Genomic DNA, 13,966 nt, shown 5'->3' on the forward strand with positions numbered 1-13,966 from the left:
CTTTTCATGTACCCAACTCACGTTCTCCTCTAGGAAAACAGAACACAGCTGTCCGCCACACAAGAAATGAAAGACAAACACTTACTGCCACATAATATCTTTATTTATAATAATACAAGCCACCACTCATCTTTACATTCATAAAAATATAAAAATAAAGCCAAATTTATACAGTCATTTCACTCAAGCTTTCGGTCTATTTCAGTATATTGCGAGATATTGGAAATGCCACACACAAGCCAGCTAATGAGCAACACTCAATTCTCAGTACATTATATTTTCACAGTATTTACAAGCAATTGGCAAACTAAGCATCAGCTATTGGAGAGGCTGTGAACAGCAAGCACTTCTGCACAGCCAGAACCCCTTCTTCAGGACTGGAGGCCATTAGGAGCGCTCAAAAACAACCGCTGGGAACATCCCAACGAAACCCCAACTAATTCTGTGCTGTTGAAACAACCCGTTCCCAATAGCTGTGCCAATCCAGCCCAGTCAATGCCTCAGCCACCTGATGCCAGGTGACTTGCTCCTTCTGGGAAAACGGGCGCATAGAAGCTGCCTGCATGTTGGCAGCAAACCCACAAAGCCAAGACCCGTCCTCGCTCAGCTCAGCTAAACTCATATGGAAGCATTTCATTCTGAAAAGCAACATAACTGTCTCTGAAACGGACATCAAGATTCAAAGTAAAAATCATAATAACATCAGACATCCCAAGGATGGGCACACAGATTCTCAGCAGGTTTTGGTTGATTTCCTTCTGCCAACAGGCCAATAAATACAAACGCAGGAGATACCCCTGCTAGGGAAACCTTCACTTCCCCAGTGCAACAAGACCACTACAGCTCCCTTGGGATTATACCAAAGGTCTTTTTTTCCTTCCTGAAGGCATTATAAAAGCCAAAACTCTGATTCAAAGGCACATTTTAATTCATCAGATATACAGAATCAACTTTGGCAAACAAGAAAGCAGCAGATACAAGATCTAAATTGCAACTATTTCAAACAGACGCAGCCTCACATTGCACCAACCTCTTTAAGAAGAACAAAGACTTGAAACATTTCAGAACATTAGAGATGACATTTACACCACCTCAACTGCAAAAGCGATTGAGAAATTGAGTGCTAACATTGGACCATCTTCTGTAAGTGCTCCGGCCGACAGACAGCGATGTGTGCTGCAGGAAGAGCCTCTAAGTCCATTTTAGATACACAGAGGAGACAGTGAATGACCCAGAGCAAAACAGCAGACAATTCTGATCTTTTTTTTTATCCTCCTATTCCCTATTACAGTTAACCAATAGCATAAAGCACAGGGTGAGGTATGTTAGGTTTCCGTAGGCGAATAAGCGCGCTCATTTTCGTTTCTGATAGGCACATCCAACTGCAAATTCCCTCCCACCCTCAGAAAGAGTCATTCATGCTTTACAGCTCGTGTATTTGGCAGTATGTGGAGTGCTGTCACTCTTCCTACAAACAGAAAAATAAGTCAAATCAGGGATTTCACATTTAAATAGCTCTTACATTTATTCTGGAAGCACATCCTCAGATGTAGCGTTGAATCATCAGGTGAAATCATGGAACTAACTCACTTGTCTGCTTCCTCCTAAGCAACCAATACACTTAGTGAGATTTTGGCTCCAGTTTCAGGCTCTGGAGCGCAAAGAACGACCCAAGGATTAGGAGAGGATTTGATCCAAGTGGACCATTTCAAGCGATGAAGAAACCATGCCAGAATATTATCAGCAGCTGAGCACAGACAGAGCAGTTACAGGATTCCTACCTCACTTGGAGGCCACACTGTGAGCAACCCATGTGTTTTATATGCACTCTGATGGTTAGTATGTATTTTACAGCCAGAAGCCAAGCATTAGTGAAAATTTGATTCTGTAGCTCACTGTGGAAAGTGTGCAGTACTTAAACCCAAGAGGGTAATAAATTTATGATCACAGCCATGACCACTGAAACCCACATCCATTTTCAAACTCTTGAATAGCACAGCTTTTCCTTCACAGCAACCTAACAAGCAAACCAAAGCCAACAAACATCTGCACCGTTACTTGAGGTCTCCGAGGAGTTTTAGATGCTGTACAAAAGCCTTGGGAGCTTTATCAGAACATTATTTCCCTTATTTCCAATCCCCCCTTTTGCTCACGACAGGGAGAATTCCCAACTCCTCTCCCCACAAGTAAGGCCAACCAACCCAGAAAACTGATGCCAGAAAACTAATTCTCAATTAGGAGCACCTTATTTCAGAGACAAAGCTGCTATTCATTAACACATACTTACGGAATCAACGTAAGCTTAATTCCATATATGCCTTCTCAAGCTTATCAAAAATACTCAGAAGTCACTCGTTATTTAATAACTAAATAAAATACAGGACTGTTCCTTTGAAAAGGATTCAAGTCAGAATAAGAAACCTAACATTTCAGTCATTACCTTTACAGAATTTGTGCCATGGGGAAAAGCAACACAGATACAAGTTTGCAAAAACATTTCTTGGGCAAATTCAAACCACTAAGAACAGTAACAACAAAATACTGACGAGGAAGAGTCAAGTCGATCTCTTCTGTCTTACATCTGTCCTGCAGCAGCACGGCTCAAAGAGCCAGATTTTGGAAAGAGCTCATTGCAGAAAGGACACATAGTTTGGTTTCCTCTGAAGGGAGGAAATGAATGAATGCTTCTTACTGCTTTTTCTATAGGAAACTGAGGTTCACTGCATTCCATACTTCTAAAATTCAGGGTAAACCATAAAGAAAAGACACTTAAGCTTAACGCAAATAAGCTTAATGCAAATGCCCAAATGAAGTGGGAAGGGTATACCTTTTCAAGATTCAATTAATTCATTTGTGCAGTTCTTCCATCTCAGCTGGTGTATTTGCTTTTAAAATACATGTTTTCTTGCAACTCTCATCAACTGTATATGAGCTGAACAGTAAAAGGGGAAAAAGGTCTAATTGAATATCCTATGAAACCAACAGACTGAACACAGAAGCAGCAAAGGGCAAGACACAGCTTTTGCTGTATGCTGAAGACAAACACAGCCAAGGTACAATATGAGATACTGGAAGCAGAGTGGTTCAGAAAGGCTCAGCTGTTTCAGGAATCCAGAAAACGAGTGAGCTCTGGGCCCTAGCAGAAGGAGATTAGATTGGGCTTTCAGACAAGAATGGGATTTAACAGTCAGGCGCTCACAGCAATGAAGCTGAAGGAAAGCACAGGGCACAGTGAGATGGCATGGGATTTTCAGGAATACAGCATTATTTTGTTCTGCTTTTTGATGCATTTCCTTTAGATCCCTTCTTCTTTTTCCTACACTGAGCAGTTTCCTCACAGAAGTGCAGGAAGTGCTGCCATAGTAGTACTAGACTGCATCAGGGTTATCCAGGTCGCAAATCATCCCAGCGCTGGACGAAAAGCAATTAATCAAAAGCACTGCATTACTTTGCAGCACAGCCCCAGCCACTGGGTCACTGAAAAGATGCCATGCTCCCCATGGGGAGGATAATTCCACTAAAACATCACTGGGTGTGAGCTAGCTTCAGGCTCATCCCAAGTAGCACCACATGTACTTCACTACAAATATGAACTACAGGAGTATTTCCTCTGGTTAGCCTGACTGAAAGCATCCCTTTGTCTCACAAACCCCACATTTATTCAGTTTTTTTAATTAAATCTACTGAAATTTAAGTGAGCTTTGGTAAGGTGTATATTGTAACACTGCTCCACCTGACCTGCCCTAAGCTTTCAGTAGTTTGTCTGTTACAAAGTGCTTCTCCAAGAAAACAGTATTTTCTTCTGAGAAGGTTAAAAACAACAACAAGACATCACTACAAGAAGCAATGCACAAAGCATTTAATCCTCCTGCCAATTCCTTACCAAAAAAAAGCATATATAACCAGTTACTCTGAAAAGAAAGTTCAAAATGCAACGCATGCTTCATAAAGAAACAAAATCCACTATTTGTGCACCCAATCTCATACAGTCTGTAATGTAAAGATAACAAACACTGCTACTGCAAACGACAGAACTGAAGTCTACCTACACATCATACATTCTAGTAGCAATGCCTGCTATTTGTTCAAAGACTACAGGACCATTTAGGTCAACATAACTACAAGGAGAAGGCTCAATTAAGTCCACAGTGTTTTATCCAAGCTGTTTCTAGACCAAAACACAGCAGTAGTCTCGTTTCCCTTCACTACTATTGCTACATTTCATGCAGAAGCAAGGAAGCTCACTTGCAAGGCTTCCAGATCACCTAAACCACTCTGGCTTTTAAAGCCTAAGGAGATTTTCCTTAGTGATACCAGGTGCTTATCCAGGCAAAAAAAACCAAAATAAAATAAAGCAGGTGAAGCCAAAATAAACCAATAGTACCACTGGTTTAAGATACAAAATGGCAGGTTTTGGAGCAGATGTGAACAATGCTAAGTGTACTTTTCTTAAAGACAAGCCCAAGGACGGTGCTTCTCCATCCTTTAAAATGGCAGGAATGATAGTTAGCATCTTATTTAAGTAACAGATAAGGAAAAAGTCAAATATGCTGTTAGGTACTTCAGCTGCTAAGCTCACATACAGACATCACACAATTGAAAAAAGAAGAGGCAGATAAAGCTTAAGCAACTACATATGTTAGCAGTGCTTTTGCTGTCACACAGAAATTGCCAGTAAAAAAGGCTTACTTACCCTTCCTGTGAAATGAATTTCTTAAAGATCCAGAAGGCTGCCAGAAACACCAGAACTGCCACGATCACTTGAGGAAGAATTAAAAAGAAGCCTTAGAGTGATAGTAAACAGCCCATAAGAAACATTTCCTCAAAAATTAATGCTGTCTACACCCAGAATCCTACACAGCATCCTCCTCTTCCAATGCTCAAAAATTCACATGGTTTAATTCCCAATTATATATTTGATACTCAAAACTCTTCAGTAGAGTTCAGCTCAAGAACAGGCATCACCACGATGGCAAAACACCACCAGCTCAGGACTATCACTGCAGCTCACGACACTCATTGCTTTTTTGGAATGAACTTATAAAGAAGTGGTGGTAGAAAGCTTGATTTTAGGAGCAGACAAGCATTTTCAAAGCAAGCAGAACTGCAGACACAGTTCCTATTAGTCCCAGGTGATGACCACAATATCAATTGCACATAAAAAACAAACACCACGTCGTACATCATTCAGGAATGATATGATACTTACCACAGATGATGGCAATGATATAAGCACCTAAAAACAGAGTAGATGAGTATTATGAGGAATGCATGCTTCTTAACCAAAAGCACCATATAAGTACTCAAGAGGGTGTCTCAAATGAATCAAACACTTGTCAAGATGATCCTTGCAGCAGGTCAGCTTTGCACAGCAATTTTTTTTAAGTATGCCAATTATTAAAAGCATGTTTACCCAAATCTATCTTTCTTACACCAAAATAAAGATAGAAGTTTGCAATAAAGGACTTCTGAATATAAAAGCACATCCCCAAGTAGTAAATATTCTATTGGAAATGCTTGCAGTTTATACTTACTTAACTTGCAGATTGGCACTTCTGGACTCCATCTGCCTTCTCCAATATACTCAATACGAGCTGCACCATGCAATGTGTAGCCTGCATAACATTCAATTGTAACTGAATCCCCTATGGAATACACAGATTTTTTCCCTTCAATTATTCTACCATGGCTGATGACTGGAGAGGAATCAGAAGGTTCAGGACCACCTAGAAAGGAAATATTTTGGAAGTGAGGAAAAAAAAAAAAAAAGAAGTCTGAGAACAGAGCTGATACATGGCACAGATTAAAGAAGTTGCCATCAAGAAGTCCCTACATTCGTGTAAATATCAGAAGCTCAGTTCATCATTAAGACATTACATGCAAAGGCTTCCTGCTGCCCAGAGGCAGCAAAAATGTATGCTGATGGACATGCTGCAGATGCATGAGCAGAAACACACACCCCAGCTTCACTGGGATAGAGTTGCATCAAAGTAATGATGAAATCTTTCTGTTCATATTACCAGTGATCACATCATGCAAAGGAAAAAAAAAAAAGATGAAGTCTGTCACCTAGAAAGGCAGAATGTTCAGAAAGACCTGTTGTGGGAGTGCTTTCAGATCAGCTCTCGAGTTGTGTTCATTTCCACACACAAAACTAAGACTAAAGGAGGACTCCAGCTTGGCACAAAACTGCACAGTTCCTCAAATCCCAACCCATGGCACTCACAGCCTGTTAACATAACCTGTGACCAGCTGGGCATGCTGACAGGCCTCTGACCTTCAGGGCTCAAGCACTACATCAGACATTTCCAACCTGTCACTTGATTTTCCTAATTATGAATTCTACTCACATGCACAGTTTGGTTCAGAACTCCACGTGTTTTGTCCTTGGCACATTACTGTGACCTCTGTACCACCATCAGGAAAAGCACAGTGAGGAATGCACCTTATCTGAACAGACTCTCCTCTTAAGTACACAGATTTTGGTGGAACCACTTCTCCATGGGAGATCTTTGGGGCACCACACGAATCTTCACTAACTAAAACATAAATTTAAAAGCAAATGCAGCAATAAGAAGTTTTAAATGTTTTATAATTCATTAGCTCTCTAAGCACACGCTGCTTTTGTATAATACAGTGCTATTAGTGTACCTGAATTGTTAGAGCTTCCCCTCTACCTTTACCATAATTTTAAGTGTAAATGTTTTCTATGGAAGATTTAAAAGCAGCATCACTCCATGAGTGTAGCATGATGGTACAGCACCTGAGATGTCTGTAATCTTTGGTTTATTGTTTTTCATACGAATCATTCTCGGGTGCCTTATAGACTCATCCATTATGAAGCACTCAAGCACATCTTTTGTAGAAGTAGCTCTCATTCTTGAGAGAATATCATTAGAACACATACATGAAATTCTGACTGTATTCTGCAGCCACGTTCCCTGCCCCTCCAGCACAGTGGGAGGAGGAAGACTGCAGAAAATGCTCTTCAACGGCCCTTGTGAATTAGGCCTAATAACAATTTGCTTGGTCAAAAACCTACAAGCATTCTGATGCCTGGAAAGCTAGAGCTGAAGAGCTAGACACGAGCACAGATCCAGACACATCATGATTCTGAGTACACAGGAAGGACCCTACTGATCTCTCTGTTATGCACAACCCTTGTACATTCTATCAAGACTCCAAAATGCACATCTATCATCCTCATTTCTTCATGATATCACTTGAGCAAAGGATGCCATTACAGTGCAGTAACACCACACTACGCCCGTGCCACAGCCTCTATGTCTAAAATTCAACTCATTCTCATCCAAACACTGCTAGGAGTGAAGTCACACGAACACCTGGAACAGCTGTCATGATGAGGCTCAATGTCAACTTCTTTAGCTTCTGACTTTCAGCTACAGTGAGATTGCTTTAAATTATAGCTAAGATTTAACAACACCCTCAACATACAAGAAAAGTTGGATTCCTATATAAAAACTTACTTTTTTTACAAGTTGGTATTGATGGATACCAGGTGCTATTTTCTTGACAAGTAATTACATCGTTCCCAAACAAGACATAGTCTGGATCACATTCAAACATAACTGTGCTCCCATAGGTATAGTGAGATGCAAACCCAGATAATTTTCTTCCATTTTCTACATCTGGGTTTTCACAGATGACCACTGAAATACATAAGAGGAAGAGCAGCTTTGAAACATTTGTTAACAGTATCTTCACAGCAGTCGCAGCACTTTTAATACTTGTAACAAAGTTTCTTAATTCCTCTAACTGTTTGGACTGGGTTGCCCAAGAAGCCTGCTCTCTCCAATCCCAGATTGTCTATGATTTAAGCCATTGACTTGCAACAGTACACAGTCAACTAAAAGCACGTCCCACTTCCAACCCACCTAATTCTTCCTACACAGCAGCAGAATTTCAGACAACTCAATTATTTTGGTTAGCATTCAAGTGACAAGATGAAAGCATCCGGTTTTCTCCCTGCAAACACAAAACAACACCACATGCTTGCTAAACTTTACTCTTATTTCTGCACTAGCACGGTGGTTGTTCACACATGCTTTTATTAGGTACTCCAGCTCAGCTCCTTCACTTTGTCCTTGCCACTTCTACCAACTGCGTGCTCCTATTTTACTTTTTAAGTATTAAGTTCTAAGCCAGCCTCTATATCATACTCCAATATCCACAATGCAGCTGATCTGAGGTGCACTGCGATTTTATCAATTTACACCAGCAGAAGACAAAGTTCCTCCTCCCCTGTAGGGAAAACCATCCATCCCCTCAGCTCCCCAGTTCCAAAAGAGGCAGATACTGAAATCTGAGTCCTATAAGAGATATTTATATTTGAGAAACAAACAACCTTTACATTGTGGAGGTGGTCCACTCCAAACACCATTTGAGTTCTCATCAACTGTGCAGAAAATAGAAGGTGAACCAACCAGCGAGAAGGGATCTTCTCCTTTCTGGACATCATTACAGCTATAGGTTACTGCTGTTTGATAAACATAGTTGTCTGCTTCAGTGTAGTGCCCGTTGGCTATACTTGGAGGAGGAGCACAAGGAACCTCTAGAATGAAATCATAAAAGTTAGCTAAGAGAATTTTGCTCCCAGAAGTAAAAAGCTTTGATTTTCAAGTCATTGCACTTAAAAATCCAACACAGAGCTGTAACTTGTCTTAGCTCTACCTGAGAAAGACCTGTGGTCATTTGTAACAAGAATAGGTAGACTTTAATAGCTATTAACTTACTACAACAGTAACTGACACTTTTCAGTGCCGATTCCTCAGGCACATCCCCAGTAGCTCAAGAAAAAAAATTTAGGTGTTGCCCCATTTTACCATCATTTCTTTCACCAGTGAATGTACAGCACACAACTATATGATAAAATAAACTACCACTGCCTGAGTACAAAGCATAAATACAGCAGTACTTTACTTACTGTCACAGACAGGAAGTTCTCCATTCCAGTCAACACCTTTATCTTTAATTACACAGGAAATTTGACTATTTCCATATAACCTGTACCTAGACAGATGAAAACATTCAAAGAGGTGAAACTTCATAACATTCATTTCTCCAGGAAGCAGCTAGAAATCTTGTTTACATAATTCTGCTCTGTGACTATGTAGACACGACACACCATGCTTCTCTCATGGTGAGAATGTTATCTTCAGAGCTATTTTGTTAATAGACTCAACTTTGAGAATGAGAGAAGCAAATGAGACATCACTAAAGAAACAGACAGAACCTCTCCCTTTACAGACACACACCTAATACCATCAAGTCACCAATGTTAAAGAAAACCTGAAGAGAAAGAAAAAAAAATATCCTGTGAGGGGTTTTAATGCTTCTGAGTTGATGTGCTACACACAGACAAACAGGCTGCTACACAATGTAATAATGAAGTGCAGTGAATATACACTTAATTCCTGTGCCACAGGGACAGTAAAAAAAGAAATTGTTAGAGGTAACAGACAAAGTTTTGCTAAGCACTTTATTATATACACCTAATTTGATGCAAGTAAAACCAGGGAATCAAAGCCAATTTTGCTGTGATTTGTCCTGCTATAACTCAAGAACCTCAGTTTGGGTTTGGTTCAAATCAGGTCTAAATAGGAAAAAAAAAAAAAAAAAAAACAAAACACCAAAAAACCAACACTTACCCTTTTTCACAAGAAAAAGTAGCTGCTGAACCAAATGTAAGATCTGTCACATTAACAAAGCCATATTCTAATTCTCCAGGATGAATACATCTTTTTGCTGGGGAAAGGGAAGAAAAAAAAAAAAAAAAAAAAAGAACAAGCCTATATCTTTGTAGCTACATACAAAGACACACTGCCCTTAAAGTCACTAGAACTTTTCAAGCTTCATTTTAAAATTATGCAGAAAATTAATCTCACTCAAAACCAACTGAAATTGTTAAACAACAAAGGAAAAACAAATTAAAATTAAAAAAAAGCAAGAGGTCTGTAATGCTATAATGAGATGGTAAGAGCAGAGTGGCAAAACCTCTGGCTACAACAAATGAGAACGAGTCCAAAACAGCAGCCATGAATACAGAAATGAAGAAGAGCTGCTTACCTTTGGAAAGCCTCAGGCAGGCAGGCAGGCAGGCAGGCAGGGATCTCCAGCATGGCATCTCCAGGGATGCCCTCACCCCCACTACCAACCCCTAAATGAGGTTTGGGAGGAGTTGGATCCTGACTCCACCTCTTCCACTCACTCAGATGCACTGCATGCACCTGAGCTCCCCTGGGCTGGCCCTGCCTTCCCACCAGGTGCTCAATCACTGCTTCAGGCCATAACTTAACATTTCCACTACAAGGCCACGCACACACATTACCTGTACAGAACGTCTCTATTTGTGACCACGTCAAGTTTTCGCCACACGTTCGATTAACAGGCATCCCAGGGATCCTCATATAGCCAGGGCGACAGGTGTACGTCACAGTGGTTCCAACAGGAAAGCTGCTCATTGTGCTGAAGTCCTCCGTGAGCTCTGCATACTGAACGCTGTCTGGAAGCGTGCAGGATTCTGCAGGAGCGTGGGGAAGGAAGGAAACAATATTTATCAGCACGAGGAGATACAAGCGGAGGCAAAGCAAGGGCAGTGCAGTGGGTTTGAAGGATGTTAATGCAAACAAATCAAAGGAGAGACCTTAAAGCCCACGGGGTGCCCAACCAGACCGCGCTGCCCAGAGCCCCATGCAGTCTGGACACCTGCACAAAGTAATGAAGTTCTTAAAAGCCAGCACTGTTTTTACAGTCCTTAAGGTTTTGGGTTTCCAGTTCCCACCCTGATCACACCCAGCGCCCACTCCACACCGGTGCAGGTTCATTGCTGCTCTGCTCAGTTGCTCTTTAGCGTTCTACCTCAAAAACACACCAATTTCTAGTTCCTAATTTTTTCTGTTTTTGATTAAGTTTATGACACAATCCGCGCCGAGTACCGTTCCTCTTCACCTTCCAGCAGCAAAAGCAAACAACGAACACAAAGGAGCTCCTCCCCTCGCGCAAAATAACACCACACACACCAAAAAAAAGCCCCCAAACCCGTAATATAGCAGCCAACTTTCGTCCTCCCAGCGCCACAACGACCCAACCCCGCGCTGCGGCCGCTCCCTTTGTCTCCTCGATCCCCACAGGCCGCCCGCTCTCCTCCCGCCGCCGCTGCAGCTCCCCGCCCCCACCGGGCACGCGAAGCCCCCTCACCTTCCCCCACCCCACAAATCACCGCTCCCGTCGCTCACCCTGCGCCCGAGCCGCGCAGAGCCCCGCCAACAACACCGCGATCCCGAGCGCGCCCGCCACCATGCCTGCGACTCCGCGTCCCTCTCTCGGGCGACGGCGCTCCGAGCGCTGCGCATGCGCGCTGCGCATCCCCCCGCTCGGTGAAACGGAGGCCGCCATTTTGCGCCCGGCCCCCTCGTTAGGGCGGAGCGGCCACCGGGCTGAGGGCAGCGCGTGAGAACGGCGGCTGCGAGCCGGTGGAGCGGGCTTTTTGTTAGGCAGGGCCCGCCCAGCCTCCTTCCGGCTGACGGAACGGCTTCAAAGCCCGGTCTGTGGTGCAGCCCAGGCGAACAAAGACTGATTGAAAAAAAAAAAAATAAATAAATAAAAATATCAAACGGCTGCGTGGGGGCTTTTGTGCTTTCCTCAGAAAGACGGGCTGCTCGCGTTGCGCTGTTAAAGTAATAACGCGGAGCTGTCGAGGTGGGCGCAAAAAGAGACACAGAGCTGCCGTCCTGCCTTCAGGCTTTATTACAGCAGCGCTGCGGTTCTCCCTCAGCTCAGGGTTTGCAGACAGGAGCAGGTGCAGTGCGGGACGTGCTCTGATGGGCTTCTGTACAGCAGGAGCTTCGTTCGGCCCTTACAGTGCTTTAATGAATGGAGCAGGAGGAGCATGAAGGTTGATTTGGGTTGAAGTGCTTTCTTGGTTCAGTCCCAACATGGGGGAACGCCTCGAATGCCGGTTATGGGCAGCACCGGGCTCAGCCTGGGGAGAAAGCAATTAACAATGCGAAAATTAGCTTTCCTCAAGCTTTCCTACCAGTGTTTATGATATCATTGCTTAGGAAGGGAGGAGGGCCTGCTCTCTTGGGTAATGCTTTTTTTGTTTTTCAAAGAGGAAATGATTGCTAAGCTGCCTTTGCTGGAGAACGAAAGATGACAGCTGAGGTTGTGCGGTCTTGTACCAGAAGTTTGGGTGGAAAGAGTTTTCAGCTGGAAGGATTATAGTGGGACAACTCAAATTCCTGGCTGTAGCAGATATTTCGTGTTAATCCATACCTGCCATGCAAGATGTAAACATTTCTGTTCTGCCATCTAATCCAGAGAGGTTTTGTGGTTGTCGTTTTCATACGTGCGGTAGAAGCTGCATGAAAAAGCACAGTGAACTATGTCAGTTCATAATGAACGCTCAGATTTCCCCTTAGGAAGAATCTTGGAAGTGAAGCAAAACACAACCACACAATTGACTCCAAGTTGATGCACTCAGTACAGCTGGCAACTTAAAGCTCAAAATACCCAACTGAAAGACCTAGCCTCCTCATTCTGGGGTTTTGACTGTATAGAAGTCATAACTGGGCAAAGAAAAACGTGAATGGATACCCAACAGGATGTCTCACCCTTCCTTCTGCTTAGAGATAATTTTCCAGCCGATGGTCACACCCAGGAGAAGCAGAACGACTGCAGCTGCAATTCCTGAAAGGAAAGAGAGCATATTATTTGCACTGTGTGTTTTAAAACCCATCGGCACGAGATAATAAGCATATCTTCGAGGAAGAAGAGGAAAATAGTGCATCTGAGGCTATGAAGCCAAAGATCTGGCCACAGAAATTCTTCTGAGCTGCTTACCTAGCCCTACTGAACCAGACCTGGGTGAAGCTGAAAGAAGAGAAAAGCAATAATCAGTAAACAGTTCTAAAATAAAATACGGTGTTCCTCAACGGTTTTTAGTCACTTCATTGATAAAGCTTTTACTGCTTAGGCTGACAATGCAGAATTTTAAAAAGATGTACCATTATTTATATGTATATGTATTTAATAGAAAGTCACTTACATGTTTGAAAGGGAAATGGACAGCAATGATAGCGTTACCAGGAAAACAGAAGCCCTGAACTGCAGAAAGACTGTGGAAAATAGTGTCTAAACTAACCTGATAAAAATAGCTATTTTTGTTTGTTATTTTCTACTGCCATGGTAAAATCAGCTTTAAACAGACCTAAGAGGCCTTGGGAGCACGTCATACAGTTTGCAGACAAGAATGAACCTCTGCACTTGCATTTTTCTCTTTGTTCTTTGCTTGATTTACGTTTCACTTACTGAGTTTACAGGCTGGCACAGGAGGGTCCCAGCTGAAGTCCTCCTGGCACTGAATCTGACTGAGGCCTTCCAATGTGTACCCATCATCACATTCAAGAGTGATGTTAGTCCCAATTCTGTACGTTCTTCCAGATGTGGTTTTCTTAACACCTTGAACTTCTGGGAATACACAACTGATCTCTGAAATTAGAAGTAACAAAAAAGGAACGTTAAGTGTGAGGGAATGTAAGATATGGAAAGTAGAAGCGTGGGTTATTTAAGGCATTGTTCTTGAGTTCTTTTTGAATAATTCCCAAATGTGATTCGTTTCTTTGTGGCTACAAAAGGAGCTTTGTGTCTTATGCCACCATGTAGGGGTTTATATGAGTTAGCTTCTTCCCACTGGTTACCCCCATGAGAACAGTTGTAGCCTGGAAGGAGCACTGCCAGAGAAAGAGATTTTCTGTTGCTGGGCTAGCAAGACATTTGAGAAGAGTGGTGTATCAGGTCTGTTTGATCACCTTTTACAGTTCAAGCCCCAGGATTCTAGAGGAGAAAATTGTCTGTGGAGACCAGAGTAAGTAACACCAGCATGTAAATTCTGACCGTCATATCATGACTTATTTATTTTTACAACCACACATAATAGTTTCTAAGG

General features: G+C 42.4%; 2 protein-coding genes across 2 annotated transcripts in view; both read right to left on the reverse strand.

Moving 5' to 3' along the window:
• Positions 1 to 81: 81 nt before the first annotated feature.
• On the reverse strand, positions 82 to 11,351 carry LOC122168443 (membrane cofactor protein-like). The gene is made up of 11 exons (XM_042833801.1): positions 11,256 to 11,351; positions 10,349 to 10,540; positions 9,669 to 9,765; positions 8,945 to 9,030; positions 8,366 to 8,572; positions 7,488 to 7,670; positions 6,351 to 6,539; positions 5,535 to 5,726; positions 5,210 to 5,236; positions 4,694 to 4,760; positions 82 to 1,468 (listed from the first exon to the last, which is right to left on the reverse strand). Exons 1-11 carry the CDS (start codon positions 11,317 to 11,319, stop codon positions 1,417 to 1,419), a joined length of 1,356 nt encoding a protein of 451 aa, XP_042689735.1. The 5' UTR covers positions 11,320 to 11,351; the 3' UTR covers positions 82 to 1,416.
• A 524-nt stretch (positions 11,352 to 11,875) lies between these two features.
• LOC122168304 overlaps positions 11,876 to 13,966 on the reverse strand; it is a 53,260-nt gene continuing 51,169 nt past the window's right edge. Inside the window, 5 exon segments of the mRNA XM_042833485.1 lie at positions 11,876 to 12,001; positions 12,295 to 12,379; positions 12,633 to 12,708; positions 12,862 to 12,891; positions 13,330 to 13,509. Of these exon segments, the coding sequence (XP_042689419.1) occupies positions 11,876 to 12,001; positions 12,295 to 12,379; positions 12,633 to 12,708; positions 12,862 to 12,891; positions 13,330 to 13,509 (497 nt within the window).

Source organism: Centrocercus urophasianus, unplaced genomic scaffold (assembly GCF_019232065.1).
Source record: "Centrocercus urophasianus isolate 14NV4802_14NV808 unplaced genomic scaffold, USGS_Curo_1.0 seq_42, whole genome shotgun sequence".
Taxonomy (NCBI): domain Eukaryota; kingdom Metazoa; phylum Chordata; class Aves; order Galliformes; family Phasianidae; genus Centrocercus; species Centrocercus urophasianus.